Source organism: Anoplopoma fimbria, chromosome 12, assembly GCF_027596085.1.
Source record: "Anoplopoma fimbria isolate UVic2021 breed Golden Eagle Sablefish chromosome 12, Afim_UVic_2022, whole genome shotgun sequence".
Classification (NCBI taxonomy): Eukaryota; Metazoa; Chordata; class Actinopteri; order Perciformes; family Anoplopomatidae; genus Anoplopoma; species Anoplopoma fimbria.
The window spans coordinates 10,731,826-10,757,520 of NC_072460.1; the positions used below are offsets into that span (position 1 = coordinate 10,731,826).

General features: G+C 40.0%; 2 protein-coding genes across 2 annotated transcripts in view; one reads left to right on the forward strand and one right to left on the reverse strand.

The window, feature by feature from the left end:
* Window positions 1-2,895, reverse strand: part of dffa (DNA fragmentation factor, alpha polypeptide) — a 7,674-nt gene extending 4,779 nt beyond the window's left edge. Inside the window, exons 1-3 of the mRNA XM_054609359.1 lie at window positions 2,648-2,895; window positions 1,574-1,732; window positions 1,322-1,476 (exon numbers count right to left, since the gene is read on the reverse strand). Coding sequence (XP_054465334.1) covers window positions 1,322-1,476; window positions 1,574-1,732; window positions 2,648-2,741 — 408 coding nt within the window. The 5' untranslated portion in view covers window positions 2,742-2,895. The remainder of the gene's footprint in view (window positions 1-1,321; window positions 1,477-1,573; window positions 1,733-2,647) is intronic.
* A 1,891-nt stretch (window positions 2,896-4,786) lies between these two features.
* Window positions 4,787-25,695, forward strand: part of pex14 (peroxisomal biogenesis factor 14) — a 44,769-nt gene continuing 23,860 nt past the window's right edge. Inside the window, exons 1-3 of the mRNA XM_054609081.1 lie at window positions 4,787-4,934; window positions 6,579-6,629; window positions 24,358-24,442. Of these exons, the coding sequence (XP_054465056.1) occupies window positions 4,812-4,934; window positions 6,579-6,629; window positions 24,358-24,442 (259 nt within the window). The 5' untranslated portion in view covers window positions 4,787-4,811. The remainder of the gene's footprint in view (window positions 4,935-6,578; window positions 6,630-24,357; window positions 24,443-25,695) is intronic.

Sequence of the window (25,695 nt, forward strand, 5' to 3'; positions counted from 1 at the left end):
TAAAGCGTTCTACATAGATTTCAGAAGTGGCGGACAGGTAGAAATGTTCAGTGTCCTGCTAAACGGCAGGTGAGTAAACAACCTAATTTCACACCCTAATAGTGAGTATTTATGGACAGTGCATGTAAAGTCATGTAACTCATAATAAATAACTATTTTAATGATGGAACTGTGATGGTTGTCAGCTGATTAAACTCACCTGGGCCACTCAGCTATAAACTCTGGCCTCTGTGCTCACTGTCTCTCCCTTTCTACAGAAGTTTTCTCGATTTTGTTCTTGGTCGATTTTGGAAGGGAGCCGCATTTGTGGCCAGTTTGTTTGGTTTGCAAACCCATTCGTTTATGATTTTATCCTAAATAGTGGTGCGTGTATCTGGAGAATATAGCCATATTAGAGTTTGCAGGAGGCATGCATCGACTTTGTAGGCTGTAGTATCTTTCCGAAGACTACGGTTGAGACTACTTAGCTAGTAAGTGTTATTAATTAAAGAGAGCGCTCTGATTGGTCTTCCGAGTTCATCATTACATGTCATGTTTTTTGTCTTGCGAGCTTGTGACTGTTTAACATACTTAGTTGTTAGAATTTGGTTTGGTAGTGGAGGAACTAGAATATGGGCTGTGAGGAGGTTTTTGCCTTAAATGCCTGCAACTTGGCAGCTTTGGTAGGTGCTTTAGCCCATGCTCTGTTTTGGTTTCATCTAAACTTTGTTGATGCAGTTTCTATACGCTTCTTGAGATGATTTGGTTAGCTAGTTAGCCTTTGTTTTATAGGGACATTTGGGAATTCCAGGTGCTAACCAAAGCTCTATTGTTATTGCTGGCCTCTGTGCTCACACTACCTTCCTACAGCTGGCATTAACCCAGCATAATTGTATTTCTGGTTTTGCACCTTCAACAATTCGACGGCTTACATGGCAACACATCCATAACATGCTTTCCTTGCTGATCTAAGCACACTTCTGTGTTGACCTTTTAGTTTCATACATTTTTTTTTTTTAAATAAATCTCTTGCTCCTTCTTGTCAAATTCCCTGGGTTTGTTTGATGATGGCAAAAAGGAATGAGCTCTATTAGCCTTTAGCCACACAGGTAATAGATCTTAGTGAGAACAATCTGTCGTGTCTTTTCATTAAGATTTGGTTGACAATGAGGATACGGAAAATTGCCAGACTTATCCTTTAACATGACAAAGATTAAAAAGCTGATGGTGACCACTGAGGAAGGTGGTTTTCAGTCACTATTTCCTTGTTTCCCTCCCAGTGCATGCTGGATTAAACCTGCCTGCAAACACTGTTGGTGAAAAGAAGGAAACGTACGGGTACCTGTAAGTCTGCCTCAGACATGAGGATGATGCTGGCAAGGTCCTGCTTCAGCTGCTGAGCCAGGTCCAGCCAGGGTTCTGCAGCAATGGCGGTGTCCACGGTATCAGCATCCAGCAGCAGAGAATCTCTGGCCATCCAGGCCGTGCCACCATCCACTACGATGAAAAGCAAATTACTACCTGAACATGGACTGCATTTCATTTTAAGATAAGAAACGGACTGTAGACAAATCTCCGAAGTACACCTGCTTACCCCTGCGAACTGGTGACCATTTCTCTTTTTTATGCAACAACATGAACTTTGTGTTTAAAGGTAAACACAAAAAGTAGGACTGGTCCTCTACTATCGTCCCATCATCCTCTAGGACCACTGTGACAGGCTCCCCAGGACTCAACCCAAGAAACTCACTTCCTGTGGAAGAACAGAGAAAGGGCTTGGTGAGTATCTTTTCTAATGAGTGCCCCACAGGACTTGGATACTCTTTAGCTTCATATGTAGCCATAAGTCATAGCAATAATCAGGACTATAAGTCCCAAAGTTGCATGCAAACTAAATATTTATTTTAACTCTGATAATTGAATTCACATGTAAAGCATCCTGGTGATACAAATGAAACATTTGTATGGTTTCAACTTGGTTGTTTTAAAAAACCACCAGGTTTAAATGAACATGATTTAGGGGTTTTTAATTACAGTTTTATTTTATAAGTATGTTTGCAACTTTTCCCACAGATTTCCAAATAGCATTAGAAGTTTTGTGCCATCTGCATTTACAGGACTTTATCCGGATCAAACATACATCTTTATAACCGAAATGTAGTTTGGTTTCTGAAAAACGTTATCAAAAACTTGGCACTGTGCATTGGAGTTTGTATTTAAGTTTGAACTTGAAGTGTGCCTTGATCAGGGCAACGCCTGCTGACTAGCATTCTCGGTATGTGCAGGACAGGAGGGAGATCCGTCCTGACTTCCATGTTAAGCTCCTGCGAGTTTGAACACGATGGAAATGCGGCTGTACTGTTCGTGATCACGAGTTTAAACTGAGCTGCGAAAAAAAAAAAAAAAAAAAATGGCAGTAATGAAAGTGGCTGGCAAGAGTGATGAAGATCATTATACATCATATAATTAGTTTTAGTTTCACATTAGACAACACCCTTGATGTCTAATGATGATAATAAAACGCGACCTCAAATATCCCTAACACATTGTCAGATTTATCTTACGTTTGATATCTTGTATAAAACAGTAGTAATCCAAACAGAAGCCATACAATCACACTCACTCCTCCGACGTGTTTCAAAGTTAAAGTGGTTTTAACTCAACTCACCTTTTATCTTCAGCTCATCTAATGAGGGAACCACCACCCCGTATGACTTCTGTCGGGTGAAGTTGCACACCTTACACGGCTTCCTGTCCGTCATTCTCGGCTTTATGTGGAGAACAGTACTGTTCTTCTTATCGTTTTAACTTTAAACTGTCAAATACCGGAACCGTAGTTTTCTCAGCGACTGGCAGCCTCGAACACGGAACCGCCGGGCTCGCTGCTTCTTCTTTTTCTTTTTCTTTTAACGCATCTTGCATTACTGTTGCATTACTGCCATCTCCTGGAGTTTCTTGACTTATACAGTGTCTGGCTGCTCAGTTTTTTTTTTAGTTTTTTTTTAACTCTAGTCTACTCTTTCAGTTTCTTTCATCATGTCCCTCCTCTATGAATATTTCAAATATACAAATATATTTGTGTTCACAGAGACTGGGAAGTGTACCGTTCATATTAGGCCACAGTGTCCTACCTTACCTCCTCTTTTCTATTTCCTTCCCTGTTTCTCACAAAACCCACTTATTTTGTATAGAATGTTAATGTTCGTAGATGTGTATATGCATCTCCAGGAACCTAAATGAATGTGACCTCGGTGCCTTGTTTTATTACTGGGATCTATTGCCATTATTTCAGTAGTAGGCCGAGATCATGACAGTTACTGGACGCACCGGACTTAGTAATAATAATCATTTTCTCAATTTTATAGCAGTTTTCAAGCTGGGAGCACAAAGTGCTTTCAATAGATAGCAGATCAATGCAAATACAACATATCAAGAAATAAAAACAACAAAATAAAAGCACAAAATGAAAAAGACCATATAGATTACATTTACAGATGAATCATTCAAAAGCATATATGGTAGAACAGGGGCGAAACTATTAAAATAAACTTAAAATCAAGTGGTTACAAAACAGAGCTATATTTTAAATGAAATGCATAAACACAGAAATAAAATTAATTGTCAGGCGAGAAAATCGAGTCGGTAAAAATGTGTCTTAAGACAGGATTTAAGAGCGGAAACAGTGTCAGCAGATTGAATAATAACCGGAAGACTGTTCCAGAGCTGGGAAGTAAAAGTTAATATTTAAGACTGGACTGACAAGAGTCTGAGTCACTACAGACAAGAATTTTGTTTGGTTGGATTTGTTCAATACCATACCACAGCCAACTCAACAGTGTACACACTTCAAATGTTTAAGTGTGTTTGCATATCTCCGCTCTGTGACTAGTAACAGCAGCTGCTGAACCTGTATTAACTGTTATTGAATTCTTTGATCAAAGATGCACATAGTCTGTATATTTACAATCCTTATAACTAAAACTAACTCACTAAAATAAGCTTTTATTTCTTGACTTAATTTGAGGTCATTCCAAAGATTTTCTTAACCACACTGGGATTATATGCATTATCGAAAACTCGGACAGTAAATGTAGTGCACTATATAATAAATAGGGAGTGATTTTTGACACAGCCTCTGTCCTCAATGGAGTCTTGACTTATAAAGACAGCATTGTCTTTCCACAAGACATAATGGTCACTTATTTTAATGTGTCAATTATAAAGATGAATGTTCCATTAATATTACAGCTTTTATAGGGATATATCAGTCATACTGGCCTTGATTGACAAGATTGTCTTGGAGCAGTCAGACTGTGAGGTGAGACCGGATTAGCAAACGGACATTGGAGACAACTGCTTCAGCCCCAGAGAATCTCAGGGCCCCAAGACTGCCAGGAGACCAGATGGTCACATTTTCACAGTTTTTTCTTTTCTTCTGTCATTTAGATTAATTAAAGAAGGAAAATGCCCCACGAAAGCACAATATCTTCTCAAACAATAAGCATGTTAGGGCTGTTCCTGCATTATTAATCTGGAGAACATTCTGTAGAGGGGCCCTGTGTCAAAATGTTTGATTCATTATGTCTTTAATTTGTGTATTATTATTGTATTGAACATACTTGGCCAATAAAGCTTAATTTGTAATTCTGATTACGTTATTATAATCATAATTATGACTATATAAGACTATTATCAATTCAGGTGATATTGTACTTGCTTGTAAACACAAGGGGCTTCTGATAGATTCATCTGAGTCCGTTTTAAGTGAACTCCGCTGTGTTTACTGAATGTATTGAGTAGAATGGTGTTGTGCTGAGTTCAGACCATAGACTATGGACCGTTCATCTCCTGAAGGAAAAGCAATCGAGCGTGGCTCACTCGAGCAGCCTGTCCTCAAAGCAAACGAGGGACAGGATAAGATGGCATCCACCGAGCAACCTGATCCTCCAACACAGGTCTGCCTTTATGCATCTCAAACATGTTGCTTCCTGATGACAGTGGACTCTTACAATGTTTTCAGATGTCGTGACCCTTGTGTGCCTTCATGTCCTCGTTACGCCTGTAGCTGCTCTGTTGGCTAAAGTTAGCATGCTCGATAGTTAGCATGCTTGCTAGCTAGCTAGCTGCTGCAACGCCACAAAAGTTGCCTCTCAGTCATGCTTGTGTTGACAAGTTGACACGAAAGGCCGAGATGCGCCACGTGTTGCCATACACTTGTGTGGCTTGCTACAACTGTGACCAAACTGCACGTCCTTCCTCCTGACCGTGAAGTCTGGTCTCAGTCTGACTGTCTGCAGTTAATGGCATGATGATGTGGAGAGGTCACTGCAAGTCAAACAAGCCTGGTGGATTGTACTCCACTCTTGGCTTCCACTGTTTTTGGTTTAAATTGACAAGCATCGATCATTGCAACAAACTTAATGTTTTAGTAAGTTGTGGCTCATGCATGTGGCCAGTGACACACACATTTACACTACAACTACAACCTCTTTAATTTCAGCAAGCAGATCAGAATGTACAATACATAAACAGAATTAAATGTGCTTTAGTTAAAAAAAAAAACATTATTCAAAGGGACATTTTATGTTGACTTAACCCAGAGACTGATGAAGCAGGAAATACAATCAAGTAAGGAACTGTTACATATTTGTTATGTATGCTCACATTTACAAAACAGTTACTAATTTAGCGAATCATTAATTACCTGGTGCATGAGCACGGATATCTATCCAAACATATCTAGACCCCATTATGCAGTGTTGATGTTACAGGTTGATCAACTGACTTTCTCACTGCAAAATGTCACAACTGTCTAGCTGTGGAAGAAGTACTTAGATGTTTTACCTAAGTTAAAGTATCATCACTGTGCTGATGAAAGATTCTGTACCCCAGCTTTTCACAATTTTAGAATCAGAAGCTGTTTATTGCCAAGTACGTTACACATACAAGGGATTTGGCTAGATGATTGATTGGTGCATAACAGTAAACACAGTGCACTAATAGTAATAAGTATAAGTACAGAAGTAAAGTCAAAATATACTTAGTGTACCAAAATTAAAAGTAATCATGATTCGAAAAATTCCCATTTCAGATATGTATATATCATATTATTATAATTATTAGTACAGATATGTATATATTATATTATTATAATTATTAGTACAGTACTGTGTTAATTACTTTACTGTTGCAGCAGGTACAGGTTCGGACTAATTTGAAGTACTTTATATAATGTTTGGTAGCTTATAACTTCTCTAACTGGATGAATAAGGCCTTATCTTAACCGCTGATAGTGCATCATATTTATTTGGGGATTATGTTATGTATTATTAGTCTGAATTTGTAAAGTAACTATAACTGAAGATATTTAATTCATGCACTGGATTAAAAAGAACAATATTTATTTTAGTATTTAAGTAGCAGCAAAGGAAAATACCCATAAAAAGAACCTCAACTTTGTACTTAAGTACTGTACTTGAGTAAATGTCCTTAGTTATTTAACACCACTGCTGCTATCTTCACGCTGCAGTTTTAAACCAACAGATCCTCTATCCTCCACTAGATGGCAGTCTTATACAAGTGTTTGTTTATCTTCTCAGCCTGGCCTTCCACCTGGAGATGATGCTGCAGCTCCCCCCAGAGAAGCACTGGTAAGGACTCACTAGTTACAAATGACTTGACTGATAAGGCATTTTGGACTAATTTAACAAACTGATTTAAATATGCCTATTTGAATGTAAGTGCTTATTAGATAGATAAAGCAGGTTAGTTCATTTCATTTAATCTCATGATAAAGAAAACCTTGCTTTCCAGTGAAACTGATTTCACTGGTCGGTCCCTTTGCACTGATTGTGTGCTAACCAGTGAAATCAGCTGCTGCAGTGTTTAGTGAGAATTAAACTAATTAATGAGGCATATTTGAGAAATTGAGAGTTTTTATTGTTTGTGATCTAGTGACTTAAAGAACTTTGTTTTCATATTTTCATTAGCGAACTACTTTTCCTTAGCTAATCAGATGATATTAAACATTCCCCAGTGAGATCAAGTGTTTAAGGCTTCCAATTAGCAGCCAGTCACTTTAGCACTACACTGAAGTCCACAAGCCCATAATGAGAGTGTTCTTTATGTTCCTTGACTTTAGAGAGTTAAAACGCATGTAGGAAAGGTCTGTTTTAGCACTGGTTTCACAGTCGCTTTAATCATGTTTTGCATTACATTTTTTTACCACATCCCTTTGTGGTTTTCAGTTTAGCCCATGTTTTACAGTTTGGCTCATGTCCCACAAAATGATCCACGTTGTTTTTGAATTAGTTTGGCAATAATCACTAGTCACCAATAAAAAAATAAAAATGGTTTAAACAAACTTAATAGACTTTGTCTAAGTTACACAGCATGCGTGCAGTCCTCCATGTGAGTGCAAAAAACAAAATAAGGTTTAATTATTCATTCTTGAAGATGTAGTAGAAAAGTTAAATTATATTTTAATGCCACCTTGAGTATTGCTTCATTGCTGCATTAGAGTAACTTAGTAAATCTTGAGCAAAAAGCTATAGAAATAATATGGAATATATATATAATGTTTTGTTCCTCCTTTAATCAGTGTCTCTAAAGTCCTCTGTCCAAGTTGTGAATACATACAAAGCCACCAACATTTAGTGACAATAAACATCAGTTGTTTTCCAATAATGTGTAAATGAAAGTGTTCATTAGACGTTGCCTCGGCTCTAGTGATGACAACGATTATGGCCAGAAGTTCTTGCTAAGTGGGATGGAATACATCACAGGTACATTCACTGTACTTGTATGGGCACAGCATCCAGGTTATAGGAGTGCTCTATTGTTCAGCCTACATGTCTCAATGTCATTCACCACCATTCACTCTTCATCCTCCCCCCATCATCCCTTCATGCCAAGGCTAATTTAATCCTGGGGTTATTGATTGTGGGAGCATTCTCCCAGGCTTTCTTTCAATTTACTTCAATTTCATCATCCCAGTGCGCTTCAAGACTGCCTCCTCAAAAAGGGAAGAAATTTCTTGTTATGAGGGTCCTGATACGAGACTGGTTGACAAGTCTCCCCGCACCACCACCACCACCACCCTCACTTCCAACCCCTTTTTCTCCTTTCTCTTTTTGATGAGCTGCTCTTTCCCAGTTAAGTGGATTATTACAGTAGGGATAATTCTTGTCACATGGCATTATTTGGATGAGGTGAATAATTGAAATTTATGTCTGAAAGGATTTTATCTGGATGAGAGGAAAGGGAGTGCTGGCAGGGTTGGGAGGGCAGAGAGAGAGAGAGAGAGAGAGAGAGAGTGGTGGGGGGTGCACACGTTTGTATAACATTTATGTGCACATGTGCATGTCAGACAGGCCAGTGCGCCAGGCTGGGGACACCAGTCATGTTAACAGGTTCTGACTCACCTCGCCCAAATCAGCAGGCCCTGGCACAGTGCACGGCGTGGGCTCTCCTCTGTGGCAAGGGGGCCCAGCTCAGGGGCCGGTGCCACAGCCTTTAGCCACCATCCAGGCCAGAGGGAGAGAGGTCTGGACCTGCAGTTACTGAGGAAAAAAAAAAAAGGTTGGGAGAGGCTGTTTTGAGTGTGTGCTCCATGGTTGACTGGTATACCAGTCGCTGCCAGCCGCCGCCGTTGCCTCAGGCGCCGCCCTTTGCTCGCTCTCACCCCCGGCTTGCTCGGCCTCCACATCTACAGTGTCCCCCCCTCCCACCTTCCACCCTGTCACCCCGTGCTCACCCCTCGTCTCCTCCTATCACTCCCAAGTCCTCATTGCTTTCACATCCACCCAAACACATCACAACAATAATTATGCTTGTCCCTTTGATCACATGATTTAGAAAACAGGGTCAGTTCTGAAATAGTTCAGGAAATACATCAACATGATATCCAGAATTGTAGGAGAACATTTTGACATGAGACTAAATATTGTATGGGATTGAATTAAAATGCTGTGATTTTTTTTTTTTTTTTTTTTTTTTCCTCATCGCAGTTGCATTAGGTAAATATTTTGATTGAATTGACTTCTCAGAACGAAATAAAAATGAATACCAGCTTGGCCATCATATCCACAATTACTAACGTGTTTTTCTCAGAAACTGTAGTTTATGTAAAAAAAAAAAAAACAATAATAGCCAAACTATCTTTCAGTGTTGTTATGGAGATTAGGGCTGCAACTTCCAAATTATTATTATCGATTAGTCTGTAGATTAGTTTTTTGATTCATTTTTCTCCGTAAAATGTCAGAAAATAAGGTGAAATCTTCAAAGTCCTTGTTATATCTGACCATGAATCCAAAAGCCAACGATTTTTGTTTTACTATGATTTATGACAAAAACGAAGCAGCAAATCATCACACCCCAGTCAGTTTGTCCCTGACTTGGATTGTGTATTCAAATTATTTTGGGTATTTCTGGTAGAATGAGGTCTTTCCTTTTCTCTCAACACACTGAAAATCACTGGCCCCACATGAAAAGGTAGGCATGTGTGTGTGGGGATGCGAGCGCGTGGTTTACTTGTGCAGGACGTGCCTTTTGCACACCTCTGTGTGTGTGTGTGTGTGTGTGTGTGTGTGTGTGTGTGTGTGTGTGTGTGTGTGTGTGTGTGTGTGTGTGTGTGTGTGTGTGTGTGTGTGTGTGTGTGTGTGTGTGTGTGTGTGTGTGTGTGTGTGTGTGTGTTTCGGGGTTTTAGTACAGCAGAGGGAGGGTTGGTAATGGGAGGGGAAAAAGAATTGTAAGAAGAACATCCCCGGTCTCACAGCAACTTCAAAAGCTCCCCTTCCCCAGGATATTAAGCGACTGTGATGAAAAATTTAGCAAGCGTTAAATAAGCCGCTTTGAAGTGATCTGTTTTGGCTCAGCAGTCTCCAAATTTCCGTAGCCCCTCTGCAATAGCCATCACACTATAGAGAGGGGGGGAAATGGAACAGTGTTAAGTGCAGGAGTTGTGGGGGACCTGGCAGGATGGCAGAGGACTCGCCAACCGTAATTGGTCCAGCCAGCGACATGAAGGCACTGCCGCTGCTACCGTCCCCTGTTGTCTCTTTTTTTTTTTTTCTGGTTCTTTTTTCCTCCTCATTCACCTCCTCTCCCCGACTGCTCTTCTGCCAGCCCCATGAGTCGCAGGCACACAGATGTTCCTCATATGTTAGCTCTAAAAAGACTTATGTGTGGGAGTAACACAAATGTATCACAGTGGTGATACCAGGAAGTCAGAGGTTACTCTCAGGTCTTAACTCAGTTATTTTGTGTCCATAATGACTTCCCTAATGGAACATGTGTTTGTAAAAAATATATGTCCTTTTAACAGCAATCTATCTTCTGCATGTGTGTTCTCGCTACTGGATTATATGACTTGCACAATTGTAAAAAAAATAAAAAAGATAATACAGTTCATTTAAAGTGATTTGGACCTTTTTCCATCTCCATAAAAACAAAAATAACAAGAAGTTAACCTCCTATTTGATAATTCATATTTCAATTCATTTCACATTCATCACTTCCAAAACCATTATTTTAATTTTTGAGTACTGCAGGTTTCAACACGCCCCAAATTAATTATTGGGGCAGAATAAGAAATGGGAGCCGGTAATGAGTCGGGTATGGTAACTCCATTCTGTCAAGAAACTAGGCTACCATTTAGTTAGTCAGGGGAACCTTCTGAGATTTTCCTTTTTTTTCCTCTTTGCTCATTACTTTAATTGTAATTGTAATCCTTTATTGGAGCTGTCTGCAGTAAAGGAGAGTTATGGTCCGAGTGGGGGCGCGAGCCATAGAGATATTTCATGATTATTGGAGAAGACGGTCACTAGGTGGCAGCCACTAGTTCGGCCTCGCTGTAATTACTGGGTGGGAAGTGATGGCGAGAAACTATGAGTGAGTGTGTGTGTGTGTGTGTGTGTGTGCATGTGAGGGTGTGTGAAGAGAGATTTTTCAGATTGTAACGCACTCCTTGAAAGAGAAAAGTCAAATAAATCTGATCACCTGCCATCTGGCAGTCAATAGATTCAGTATCCTGTCACATTGACTGTAAACATGCTGAACGCTCTCTGCAATGGCACAGAACAAAGGCGTGTGTGGAAAGCATCAATCTTCGTATTTTTATGTTTAATTTCACATAAGTAAACTTACTATGAATGTGATCTGAAGGCTGTATTTCACAGTGTGGGCTATAATGTAGAGCGATGTGGGACACGGGGATGACATGACAGCATTTGTGTGTTATTTCCCATGTGCCCGTACGTTTTCTTGTGAAACATCTGCACACCAGCGTTTGTTTCAGTGGTCGCGGTTATGTTTTTTTCTCTTTAAAAAAAGCTCAATTCTCTGTTTCTCAGGGCGACACTCATTGTGCATCATGCGCTGTTTGTTTCGGTGGTTAATGATACAGGAAGGGCCCTCCGTTTTATTGTTGCTGTGTTGCACTTTTTCCCCTCCTCGCCCAACCCCGGCAGCCTGCCTCCTTAGAGGACTCCGTATGAATTCTCACTGTCATGTCCAAGGACGAGTGGCGCAGGGTCAGCTAATTGCTTTTATGATTATGATTTCACGTCAGATTTATCGTGCATGCTCGGAGCACATCTTCCAGGTCCTGCCGACGTTGCTGGCTCGGATGGGGAAAATGAGTTTACAGCTTCTGGCTGTGACTTCTTGTTTAAGTGCAGGTCACACTTTTTGACTCATTAGAGTTGAACGCAGAGGGTGAATCACGCAGGCTTTTCCTGTAAAAGCCTCTGTTTTCTATGTCTGTAAATGTACTTGTTTTCTCACATTTGGCCTCATAGGAGCATTTATTCACTTCGTCCTCAACATGTGCTAAAGTTTGGAGGTCACAAGTGAGGAATGACACAGACAAGGATTTTTGGTTTATCTGTCGTTTGAACTTTTTACGAGCCATAAATCTCTCATCTTCATTTCTGTTCACAGACAAAATGATGACGCTTATTCCTCTCATAGTATGACAGAGTTATCAGTCGACTTCTTTTTGATGTTGGGGACTTTTTTTTTTCTCTGAAGGTTCCACCCACCTCTTTGAAAATGATGAGCACAGATGAGTCCAACCCATTTTATACATTTTTATTTATTTAGTGGCTTCTGCCTCATGTGCCGAGTCGGACCAGATCTGCATCGTTAACCGCCAGACAATAGCGTCTTTATCTTTGGATTTTTGATGAGAGCATTGGAAATCCTTTAATTCACTGTAAAGTTCATGGTAAATGAAGAAGAAGCTGTTGTCACTGTGTGTCATTAATACGCATATTTTATGTAGATACCAGAGTCTCATGTCGTGGCCCCGTGGCTCTTTGATTTGTTGCAGTAATTTGACCTCGCTCTGACCTTCCTGGCTGGGCCGCAGTGTGACTAGTGACAGATGCAGCCTGGGAATATGGTTTGGATGGCTTTCCAATGCTCAGAGGAATGTCAAAGCTAGTTTTACCAAAAGTTCATTCTGGAGACACATGTAAAGTCTGTGATTAAGCCGAATTCAATAAACTTTAATGAATGCTTAGGGCTTTATTTGTAGGGGTTTTCGTCTCAGCAAGTACATTAATGTAAACAGTATGCTAACTGAGCTGTAATTTCCTATTCTCCCACAATTTAGTGAACTGTCATAATATGTTTACTTAAGAAATGATAGAAATACGACACCGGTTTAATTACAGCTCAGTCATTTTGCCTCAATATACTTGGGAAAGTGGCCTTATTGAGCTGAGCTTCCTTTATACTCTCTATTCCGCTTTGTAATTACTTCAGCTTGATTTATCGTCTTTTCTTTGTGTTTATGGTTGTAAACTGCTCGAGTGAGTAACTTGGTCTGAGAGTGGCTTGTCTCCTCGCAGCGAGGCTGGAAATCTCCCGATGAATCTGAGATGTCTCCGCTGTCAAGACTGCTCACATCGCTCTCAGCCTCCAATGTCACTTTCAAGGCATAATTACACAAGTTGTGTTGATTAGTATGAGAAGCAATTACGCTGGCTTTCCGCCGCAAATGGAGAATGTGATGGCTCTTGATTGACAGGAAGCATCCTGGCTTTAATAAGTAAATGACTATGGTAATTCAGGTACTGAGACCCTTTGATTTGTCAGCATCTTTCTAATTTTTGTGATGTCCTCTGATTTTAATGAACATGAATTTGATTGAATCCCCCCCTTCAGTTTCCCCGTCCCTGCACCCGTCCGTCTGTCTCTCTCCTCTCTGACCAGCAAGTGCTCTCACAAGGGAGCCATATGCTTACGCTTTCAGAGCCATCCTAAACAATCCCGCTGCCGCCGCTGAATTATTTCTCTCTGAATGAATCCAGTGTGTAAAAATAAGAGGAGATTAAATGAACAGCATGCAGTTTTGGCACACTACTTCAAAATGCTTTTTAGCACATCACGCTTTCACAAGTGTGGGAAATCAGAGGAAAAAGTATTTGTAATTGACACTTTGGGGAACATTTTTTTCCTCTTTTATCTGGCTTCCCAGTAAGTTATTAGCTGTTAATTTGTCGGCAAGCTCCCCTACAGCGCCAGATATTTGTTCAAATGCTGGGATCCCCTCAGCGCATTTGTAACTACACTTCTGAAAATGCTGCCCTGTCTAATTATGTAATATAATACTGCCTTTTAGGCAAGTTTCTTTTAATTGAATAATATTAGTTCTAGCTCAGCGTAAGCTCTGGGAACAGCAATACTTGAAAGAGCTCTTTATACTGTATAAAATACACAATAGTCTACTGCAAAATGTAGCAAACAGAGTCTTCCGTTCACTCCTTTTATTCAGAATAGTTTATTCAAAGTCTTGTAGATTCTAAGCTTTTACACCATGATCTGTGTATTTTAGATTTTTGAATTGAGGCCAAACATTTAAATAATGCTAAAATTTGATTGGCTCACCCCTAAGTCTCATATTTCTTTCTTTGTTAACCACAGTTGGCCTAATCAAGTAATTCCCTGTTTGTCTTAGTAACCCCCTATAGAGTCATACATGCATAAATATAATAAAATAATTTGCTCTTGCACTCCCTAGCCCAGCTGTAATTTATATGGATTGAATGAGTGCTGCATTGTGGAAAAGCACGAGTGGACCAAATGCTCGTTTGTCACCTCTAATAAATGTTGGAATGTAAATTATGAAGTTATGCTTCAGATGTAAATGCACTTTATTCCAGTCCTTTAATGTAAACAGCCCACTCCAATACATTAAGGGGAGGGGGGGGTTTGACTTGGAATTTTTGAATGTTTTCATAATCAATAATAAACACAAAAGAGCCTAGATGGGGAACGTTATAACATATCTGAAGTCTGGTTCATAAATTATTGCATGAAAGCAGGCTTGTACACCAAAAATGTAAATACATTAATGTTATTAATAATGTAGTGACTAATAGTTCTATCAAGACTGTAATAGCAGTTTAATGGAATATGACAGCAAGAATGTATTACACTTCTTACATTTAGACGGGACCTCACATGACATTTATCAGGGATTTCTGAAACAATTTTTTTGATTATTTTGTTAAGTTAATTGCTTCTTTTCCCCCCGACGTCTTCTCTGGGAGAGGGGCAAAAAACTGGTAATGGATATTAATTAATATGTGTCAGTTTTCTAGGTTTGATTAAAAATAATGAAAGCAAAATGCTAATGGGATTTCAGAGTTTCTCTGTGTGTGGCGCCCTGAGATTGTGGCTTTATCTGGAGAATCAGAAAAAAAAAGGAGATAGTGGGCTACTCTCCAGAATAAAATGAAAGTGACAGAATACAGAAACTGAGATAAATTATCTTAAAACCCCCAAAAATAAAGCACTTACGTGAAAACGTTTCACTCTAATTAGCCTAACTTTAGATGTGTGATACAGTGGTGCACTGTCTGTAAAGTTTTGTGGTGTTATAATGAAAAGTTAAGCCTGGCGTGCAAATGGGCTGCTCTTCTCAGAATGATGTTATCCTCACCTGCAGATGAGGGAGTTTTATTTCTGAATGACAGAAACAGGTGAATCATTTCTGACAAGTTGCTGTCGAGGCAAGTTGTTTTTCGGCTTGGCCGTGATGTGTCTCTAATTCATAGTTGTTTGCCAGAAACGGGATATATGGACCTGTATGTGTTTTGTTTTCCAAGTGGTTCTTGGCCTTTCATTTAAATCAGACGCTCCCCATGCTTCTTTAATATTGAGCTACACTTCACTTTGCACTGATTATAGCGGAACGTCTAACCCTTCATCCATAGTCCGATACAGTCAGCATGGAGAAACCCTGCCGAGACTTCTTTGTAGTCTGTATGCAGTCTTCAGCAGAAAGAGAACTTTTAAAAGCTATCATTAAGGTGGGGCACAAGTGTAGACCAGCAGTGAAACAGAGGCTGGCACAGTAAAAAAAAAAATGTAAAAAGCAACCGTAGCCACTTGCACAACTGACAATTATCCAACACCTGGACTGGCTCCCCTCCCTGGCATGTGCGTCCAGACTGTCGACTTCTTGTTAATGCAGTGATTAACAGGAAGATTGCATTTGTTTTCCTGTGCAGCTCTCCTGGCAGCACTGCTCTGCTTTCTCTTTGATTAAAATAGTAGATGAATGGATGCATTGTGGCTCTGTCGTGAACTTCAAAAAGTACGGGAGAGCTTTAGATGATAGAATCAGGGAAAAAAATAGAAGAAAGGCAGAGGCCTCTTTGTAAATTCCATACTGCAGGATGTTAAAGGAGGTTTTGGCCTGAAATCCTGTGGAAAAGAGCAAACACTCGTTAGTTATCCCCAAGCATAACTCAGTCTCAGATTTGAAGTTATTTACTGTCCCTACGTGACTTGCCTCCTGTCCGTCCCTCCTCACATCTATTGACTACATCATGCTCCCCCCCCTCCTTCCACACAGTGTGGAAAGTAGTTTTAGGTATCATGGGGACAGGGGAAGTGAAGGGGCTTCGTCAAACAGCCTGTACTTTTAGAAATGCAGAGAGTGGCATTGTCATGTGTTTTCTGTGTCAAGGTCGACAGAAAATGTCAGAACAGGTGCGCGTCTGCTGCTGAGCTGCTTGCCAACTCAGCCCCTTTTGCTGTAACACACCACCCTGTGTGACATTATAGTGGTTCACTGTGGGCTGCCATCTTCTCCTCTTTCTTTTGGAGGAGCTCGGTAAAACATGTATTTTTTTATTTTTTCCCCCGTCACCACGTGAGTTGATGTAGAGTTCAGACGGGTGTTGACGCCTAAACTTTGAGCACTGACGCTGATTGTCACGTAGTCACAAAAAGTATGGGTGCTTCGCAGGATCGACGTGCAACATTCCTTTCTGATTACTCCTTTTTCTTTTTTTTCTTTTTTCCTCCGGCTGTTGTGATCTGATTAAATCTTCCATTTTAGGAGACATACTTTTTAAGAAGAGGGAACTCTGTGTTTTTTGGGGGGGTTAATTAATGTTCTTGGCCTTCTTAGGAAGAAGACAGTAAAATAAGTGCCTCTTTAGAAACACTGTGTACGAGAGAAATCAAATACATCTTTTAAAATTTTTAAAAATCTGACATTTAAAAACAAAAGCATGAAAGTACGAATGTACATAGCATGACATCCATGATTTAAGGCGTAATGGATGGATTTGTATAGTAGGTGTGCTGATTTAAATCATTGTTATGTCACATATAGTTTTTATAATCTGCATCAGCCAACCATGTTGCAAAACCTGAAAATTCTGTCTGAATTTCTCAGAAGAGGTGGATTATGTTTAGGTGTGGCATGAACCGAAATGTCACACATGCTTTTGTCACATTATGACATTTTCTAACCAATGAAATCTACAGCGTGTTGCCTCACTGGCTCAGAAAGGTTGAAATGAAGCATTATTATTGGATCTGACGAGCTGTCGTGTTTGTATCCTCTCTGGCATCGGGTTAAATGAGAAGAAAGATAACTGCTACTTCTACGACCCCGATGAGCGTTGTTTTTCTGACACCGTCAGCAACGCAATCTTTTTATGCTTGTCCTGTTCTCGAGGTTAGATTCTTACTGGCAGCTGGAAGCCCCCAGAAAAGGGGAATAAGCCAACATTTTTCTTTGTCACTTTGTGTGATCAGGAACAGACTCTGCCTGCTCTCTCTTTCTCCAAAACCAAAATGAAGACCTACAGCCCTAAGTTTCCGCCTTCATTTGATGGTGACTTATCTGCCGCTGTAGATGTGTGGCCCATTGTCTTGGCAACTGTGTCTAAATGTTTCTGACAGGTCTCAGTGAAAGACAGGCCGCAAGGGCAAACTGCCATGCTCTCCTGCCCCCTTTGACTCCACCCGCACCACCCCTGACCAGTAGATGGCGATGTTAATCTTCTCTGGCTGCGCTCCTGCCTCGACGCTTCACCCTCAACACCATCCTTCTCCTGTCCTTCTCTCTGTGTCACTCTCTGAAGGAAAGAGGGGTCTCACCCCATGTGGGGGGTCATGCCACCAATTCCTGGCCTCCTTTGAAGTCCATGAAATCGCTGATCCAAGACGCACGATTAGCGCATTCAGCCTATTGACTGGAGACGGGTTGACGCGCGATTATAATGTCACTGGAATGTCACAATCTGCCTTGTTGTCTTTGTGAGCGTGCTCTCATCCGGTGGCAGTGTACCCAAGAAGGAATCATTTGATCAATAAAAGGACATCTCTCCCTCTATTGTCACTGGCCTCTCTATTCTAGTTTTATTAGTCAATTTGGCAGGCTGAAAGGACTGCACACACAACTGATGCCAACCTGCTGCATCTTCACCCCGGCTCCCTGCTTCATTTACCTATCGGAGTGCTTCACTTCAAGTTGCTTGTGTGTGTGTGTGTCTGTGTGTGTGTGTGTGTGTGTGTGTGTGTGTGTGTGTGTGTGTGTGTGTGTGTGTGTGTGTGTGTGTGTGTGTGTGTGTGTGTGTGTGTGTGTCTGTGTGTCTGTGTTGGTGGTGCCTCAGTGAGAGGAGCAGTTTGGATCAACAGAGGAGGATAGGCTTGTCACTGTAAGTTGCTCATGACGGAGGTGGTTCTTCCTCTGACACCACAACACAACTTCTGTGGTGTGTCGCTCGGACACAAGCTTCACGTTGTTTGCTGCTGGTGCCGCTTGCGTTTTGCCTCAATCAGCTAATTGAATGTGAAAGGCTGGTGGGCCTTGATGATGCGAAGGACAACACAAAGAGCGGTGGCAGTTTTAAGAAAAGCCTTTGTGTTGGTTTGTGTGACTGCAGCCGGTTGCTTCTCCCATTTCTGTTCAATAAAGAACTTTTAACTGATGCTAAAAACTTGTATTTCAAAATGTTAATGTTTGAATATGTTTATTGATCGCAGTGCAGTTTTTGTTCCTTTTTAAAGATTTGTATGCAATTATGAAATCATTTTTTATGAAATTCAAACAAGCAACAAATGATAATGTTTTTTGTATTTTATTTAAGAATTTTGGTAATGTATAATCCACTTTATAAACAGATTATTTTGTTATTCCACTGTGTTCGGTAATGGTTGTGATAAAATTCATAAAGGCACAGGGCGATTCATTGACGTTAACCTCACTACAGTTTGTGTACTTTGTGAAGTAAATTAACCAAAATGTCATTTTTATCAGGAGAAAATGAAAGTCAGCAAGCAAAGATCAGTAAACGACATTTATATGCAGCTTTATCTATTTGTTTGTATGTAAAACATTTCTTTCATGTACTTGATTTTCATTTTTCAGCAAAACTTTTCATAAGCAACACACATCTAAACCAAAACGTCACCACATTATTTAGCACATTCCTGGTCTAGAGTTGCATCGGGAGCACTCTCGCTTGTTAAGTAACGCTCATTCCCCATACTGAAGTGCACGGCTTGTCACAGAATGTCATCATTGACTGTAAAAGTGAAAAAAAAAAAAAGAAAGCAAAAGAAAAGCTTCGAATTACAGGAAAGAGGCACTGCATTAAAGAACAAAGGAGATCGATGGCAGTACATTAAGTTTTATGCGAATGAAAAAAAAAATCAACTAATTAAAATTGATTACTCCTGCTTTGTAAATGTGTTTCTGAATTAAATTATTGTATGAAAACATTTTGACCAATCGAGGAGCTGAGGAAGTATCCATTACTGGATTGCAGCTGAGAAGGCGCTTGAATGTTTTGTGGTGGCTAAGTAGTTTGTTGTGCTCCACTGCGACTCCCCTCTTGCACCCCCACTGCTAAAGTGCCATGGGTTAATCTCTGACGACCCTCATCTCTCAGAGCAGCTCCAGACTCATGGTTTGGGCCTTTTACCTGAATTAAAAGGAATTTGTGGGCTATAGAAGTATTTTTCTACAAAGTGGGTGAAAGTGAGGTGTCACTGACGGAGTCGCTGCTCTTTAGTCATCGAGGGCTCTCAGGGCTCTCTGGGCCCCGCTGGGGACGTCCTTATCTAAACAGTCATCTGTCTCGCTAGTTTAGCAAGGGCAACCCCAGGCAGCACGACCGACGGTTACACATTAAGAAATGTCAGACTCCGCTTTATACCGTATTTTTCAAGCTAGTTTTGAGTTGGCTGGATTCCACGTTTCCCTTCAGTTAAGATCTCACAGGAATAAAAGAAATGCTTCACTTTGTTGTTGCATCATCTTATTTTTTTAAAACACTTTGCTGTTTGCATGAATTCTTGTTTCTTCGTGCTGCACTAAAATGTCTGTTTTTTTATCTTGTTTATAGAGATCTTGAAACAGGCTGAATTGTTATATCTGAACCACAACACTTTTTATTTTTAGACATATCATAGCTTAAGTTTACAATATAAAGGAGGTGAAGGAATGTTACGATATCATTAATACTGAACATACTGAATCATAAAACATGTGGCTACAGTTTTTAATATATCTTTAAAACCATAGTAAAAATTGCTTCCTCTACCTCCAAAAGAGAACAGAGGAATGAACAGTTTTTAACACATTGATGGTGTCCTCACTGGGTCAAATGCACTTTAGCCCCCGGGGTTTCTTACCACTGAACCTACTCAACTTTTCCATGTTTGTGATGACAGAGCTGTGATAGGGAAACACTGTTGAATGGAAAGTTTAGTCTGTACATGCAGTGGACTTGAAAAAAAGCTTGATTTCCGTCCACCAAACAACCCCCCCCCTTACAAAAATTGCATAATGCGCTTTTGATGTCATGATCGTAGCCTTGCCCATGGCTCTGACACTGATACAGCGCTGTCTGTTATTTTTAAACCTGTGCAAAGCAGATGTCAATGCAGTTTTCCATGACCCTTTTCTCATCTATGTTGACTCTGCTCTTTAAATTTCAAAAGTTCCAATCATTCGATAAAGATTGACCACATTCACGGAAGAGAATAAGACACACCAAACCAAACCGCCGTATTTACCCTTCTTCCTTTTGTACTGTTTCAAAAGATGTAAAAGCAGGTTTAAAATACCTCATAGTTTGTCAGGTGAAGAAGAAGAAAAAAAAAAAAGCCCATGTTTTACCCGAAATCCTTTTATCAGATTTTACTGAGGTGGAGTTTCGGTAGTGGTTGTTCATTTAGTTTTCTCACATTGTAGCTTCTCTGAAAAGCACTGCCCCAAAGAGAAGAAGACACAAAGACACAAAAAGCTCCTTTTGTACAGTCATTGTCGGAATGGTTCAGCTCCAGCAGAGCCGTTGAAGCTCCAGCAGTGTCTGAGCGAGAGTGGATGTGGAAGTTAGCTAAATGGTCGGGTCTGCACCTCACTTCCTGATGTCTCTCAGGGTCAATAATCCCCTATTGCTGCTCCCATGAGGCCTTACTTCCTCTGCTAAAGGTCACATCAAGGCGGGAAAGATGTCACAATTAGAAGGGCATTTAAAGCTGCTCTTTTAAAAAGATTAAAAAGCACTGCCGGCCACATCAAGCAGTCAGCCGACTAACGGAAACACAATAATTGCATTAAAACTTCATTCCTTTCTGGTAGGGCTCTGGTATCAGAAAGGTATTGGGTTAAGTCATTTAAGACAGCTGCCCCTGATAGCAAATCATCCATGAAAGCACCAAATTAATATAGAGCTTCATTTTTCGCCGTCTCTCACTTTCTCTCGCTTTTGGTCCTCCAAACGTGTGTTTGGGGGGGAAACTTGAGACCAGCCTAACACAATTTTTGTTCATGTCTATCAGTCTGTTATTATATCAGGGGCACTTCTCCACAAATGTACAGGCCGGGGCAATTTGGAATGAATTGATTCACACTGAGACTGAATCCTATACTTGCTAATGATTTCCTTTTAGCCCCTCCATTGTACCCCCCCACCCAACTTCTAGTTCCATCATGCTCTTTGAATGTCTTCATGGTTGTAGACAAAATGTGTATGTACGCCACTTTGTGGAATAGAGGACATGGATTAAGGCACTGTTATGAGCATGGGAATTTATTTTTCTGTAAAGAATGTAAACGCCTATGCGACTTTTTACTATTCATTGTAAGATGAGTGTTATATTTTAATCAAAAGTTTAAAAGATGCTGAGAGATTTAGAACACTTTCGGCTCGGAGTCATTGTTGGTTAACTGGGGGTTTTGGTTGACCAACAATTAAGACTGAAAACAAGAGTCTTGAATCATTTCTTAAGAGGCATCTTTTAAATCCGTTGTGGTTCAAATGTTTATTTCAATTACTGAAACTCAGTGGAACTTCAAAGACTGAAACCAGCCAAGACAACCGATCATAAGGCGTACAGAGTGTTGCAGTTTCTGTATAGCAAAGTCTGAATTTACCAACTGCTGCTCTGGTCTGAAACCTCCTTAATGCACACCTGCAAGATATCCATAGGCCTTACTGTATATCATAGTTAAGTGCTATTACTAGTTAGAGCAAAAATATACAACTGGTTACATGGATTCCCTCAGGCGTCCAACCATGTGGTTCGAACATAATTGGATTTCATTCTCATTTCTCATAATTCAAGTTATCACAATTGTAATTTTGTGCAGTGCAAAGTCTTGTCCAATTCAAAGTCAATAACATTGCTGTAATCTTGTCCGTTCATCAACTTCACTCTCTTTAAGTGTGTTGGTTAATGTTATCTCTTCCTATGATTGAGTTTCTGCCTCTTTTTCGGCTTTACCTGACACCCCATTGGTTATCTGGTTTGTAAAGATTATTGCTCTTAACATGGAGCACTTTGGTGCATTAGCAGTCAAAGCTTTACAACAAGCTTTACAAAAGAGTCGATTAAACCCCAAAAATATTCACTAGTTTTCCACAAATTTACTAGTTTTTCGTAAATTTGTTTAAATTTCAGTTATTTACAATGGATAACAGTTGAAGGCCCAGATTGGCCTTCAACTGTTATCCATTGTAACCCCCCCCCCCCCTAAAAGCCCAGTTGTGTGCTACCCAACACTATAACTGGGATGATCCATAAGTCAATAACAAGACAAGACTGAAATCTCTGCAATGTGGTTATAATTGATTGAGATGTCTGGGTGGAACTTGTGCAAAGCATCTATGTCATCTGCTAAGAAGTGCACTTTTCCTCTCCCTGAAGATCTACCACTACAGTTTAACCAAATGGACAGTTGCCTTATTAGTTTGCCGCTGAGCTAGCTGCGGTCTTTACTAAGATTTCATACTTATGCCTATTAACATTGACACAATTTTCCTGCCAATGTTGTGCTATTGAAATTTTAAGAGAAGGTAAACAAGGTTTGCTGATTCGGCATATTCTTCCTCTATTAGGCCATTGCTTCTCCCAGGGCCAACATCACTCTGTTATTTACTGGAATAAATATTAGAATATTAGATTTCAGTGTGTTTATTATCTCTGGTTTCTGCCTTTACCACAAGTAGTCTCATTGGCTCACTTACTTGAGCGGTAAGAGCTTTGCCAAGAGCAGAATGATTTTGTCTTGTTATCAAAGTGGATATTTTCTCTGTGTTTTGACTGTATCTTTTGGCCCAAAACATCAGTTGGGGGTTCACCATGCAAAATGGTTTAATCTGCTTGTCACAATGAAGGTTCCGGGTGACTGACTTTAATAAGCCCTCAGCATATAGAGATACAGGAAATTCCATACCCCTTGCGTAACCCATATGTACATCAAGGTCACGGTAGTGTCACAGTGAAATGGTAGATTAGTGTCTAAAAAATTGTCCCAGCATCTCTTGGGATGACTGCCACATTTTGGTAAAATTCCCAATTGAAAGTTCATTAATGCATTTATCTTAAAGCAGACGTTTTATAATAGTATAATTTTGCAGCATGTCTCTAGATGCTGCCTGGTATTTCCATCTGTACCTTATTAGAATAAAAGTGTTATTAAGTTGCTTTAGAGCTTATTCACAGTCGTCTAAAGACAGGTCAAATATATTTTCAGAAGTTCCAAAAAAGTTATAGTGCCGTGATCCTCTACTGTACTGTTTGCTCGTCACAGAAATCTAGCTCTTTATGCAGCCTCCCTGCCACACCTACCCCTTGGACAAGTTTAAACTGCAATTCTTTTGGATTGAAACTGGTTCATAGTATATGCAATGCATTACCCAAAACGAATTACCACTGGCAGGGCTCTCAATCACTTTGTATCTTTCAACACTAAGAGAAAAGAAGAGTAATCAAAACCTTTCAACCTATTAGAGGGATGACTTTTACAATTGAATCACGGGGACCACAGGTGCGATAATAAGTCATCTAAACCTCCCATCTAGTGTCTTTTCCCTTTCTCTGTGTTCTTACATATTTATCTATTTTAGTAGGCGCCACTTCATGGCGCCCACTCCAAATTTATGTTTTAATACCATTTGAGGATGATTTTTTTTTTTCTCCATCCAATTCTTGGAAACGCATACTGGGGTGGAAAATTAAGGTGCATCTCGAAGGAAAACATAATAGAATCGATGAACGCAGTGCACTTAAAACTACTGATGTTCTGATGCTATTTAACGTTCTAGTGCATTAACGTTTCAAGTCATTACAACATTCAGGCTGGGTGATTTGATCATGGCAGGTTTTTAACTGGAAGAATTACAGAAGTTTTCAGCCTAGGATTCTCAAGTTATTAGATACAAATGATCACCTCTGCATTAAGTATAGATTTTCTTCCACTGCGCACTTAAGAATGGAAGTTTGTCTTTAAGAGGGTAATAGCAAATTAAGCTCCATACTCCATTTGTCCAGCACTCTTGATGGGCTAATTTTACAACTGCTGATTTGGTCATTCCCCACATTTAGCTGGAAAGTGGTCAGGTGGTCTTTCTCCTCACTGCTGGGTGTGGGGTCTTAGAAGCAACTATCAAATTGAATCCATTTATGATTTTGTCTGGATTCATAATGAACCTTTTTCCTAAAGGTCTAGAGTGTTGTTTGTACTGTTAAAAGCATCACTTTCCTGCAGACTATATCCTCTTCCTTTTACATTATCTCATTATGAGGAATTACATTTCATTTGTCTCTTCCCAGATTACCACTGCTGTAAAATTTCTACAGAACCCAAAAGTACGTCAGAGTCCCTTGGCCACCAGAAAAGCCTTCTTAAAGAAAAAAGGTGAGAGACTTTTGATTTGCTCTTGCTTTATGTTGGAGGCAATGCAGGAAGCCTTAAAAAATGCAGTCTATATTTGTCAGAATATTATTATATATTATTAACATTATAATCTATATGTGTTTGTTTACCAAATGTGGTTGGCCAGGGATGCACACTGTTTTGTTTTTTGTTGGCAAGATTAGTCTATAAGGGTCAAAGGTTGTGGCTGTAGCTCTTTGCCCTGGGGGCCTAACAGGGGTCGATTTAGCTTCAGAGTGCATGATTCAGGCCCTGTGAATAAATGACACACCAGTCGGGATGCTCCTTTGGGTTCAGGAAAATTAATATTGACAAACTCCCTCTGCATTTTCAATGGAATTATCAATATTGCCTTCGAGCATTTTAACCCTTTTACTTAATTTAACTGTTATCGTAAATTTGAGGCATGACACACGGTGGTTTTCTAAGCAGGGGTGGTGGAATTGTTTGCTGGCTCTTCAGTTTCTTTGCAATTCATTGAGATTATTTCTGACACATTGTTTGTGCAATATAACTTGCAAAAAAGCTTTATTACTCTGAACTCATTTAAGTCGGTTCAATATAAAGCGGCGGTGGAAATGTGCAGTGTTATGCCATGTATTTCTTACATCCGCCGGTGGCTGAGCGGAACAGAGAGAGTATGTGGGGTTTATCTCAGATAAGCTCTTTGTGTTGAGTGTTTTTATTTCAGTTCTTTTGGAGTTTACAGTTCTGTACTTGGGGGACTGTACCTCTGCAGTGCTGGGGGACTTTGCCTCCAGCATTAGAGAAGCCAAACAGTGAAAAGTGAGCCTAAAAGCTCCATGACAGGGGAAGGTAACCCGAAACCAAATCCATGGTTGCCGGCTGCTACTACGCACATCTCATGTGGCTCTAATGACTCTTGATATTTTTTGAAATTTCTTTGTCTTTGTGTCTCATTATTGGCAACTAAGGCATGTTCATAATCTACTGTTGGATATCTCAAATGTAATAAGGCCTCATCAATACCAAATGATGTCATGCCACGCCACGTTTTCTTCTTACTTTCTGCTTTGTTGTAAACTCCGCGGAGCTCTGCTATCCAAAATGGTTTGCTCTTACTGCACTTTAAGTCCATGAAATATGTATGACTCTTTAATGCAGATTTATTTTGGAAAGTCCGGTCCACTGTACATCTAAACAAGAACCCTCAATTTGCATAAGGGCATTGATCTCAGGGAGAGGGTAAATAATGAGAGACAATAGAGCAATGA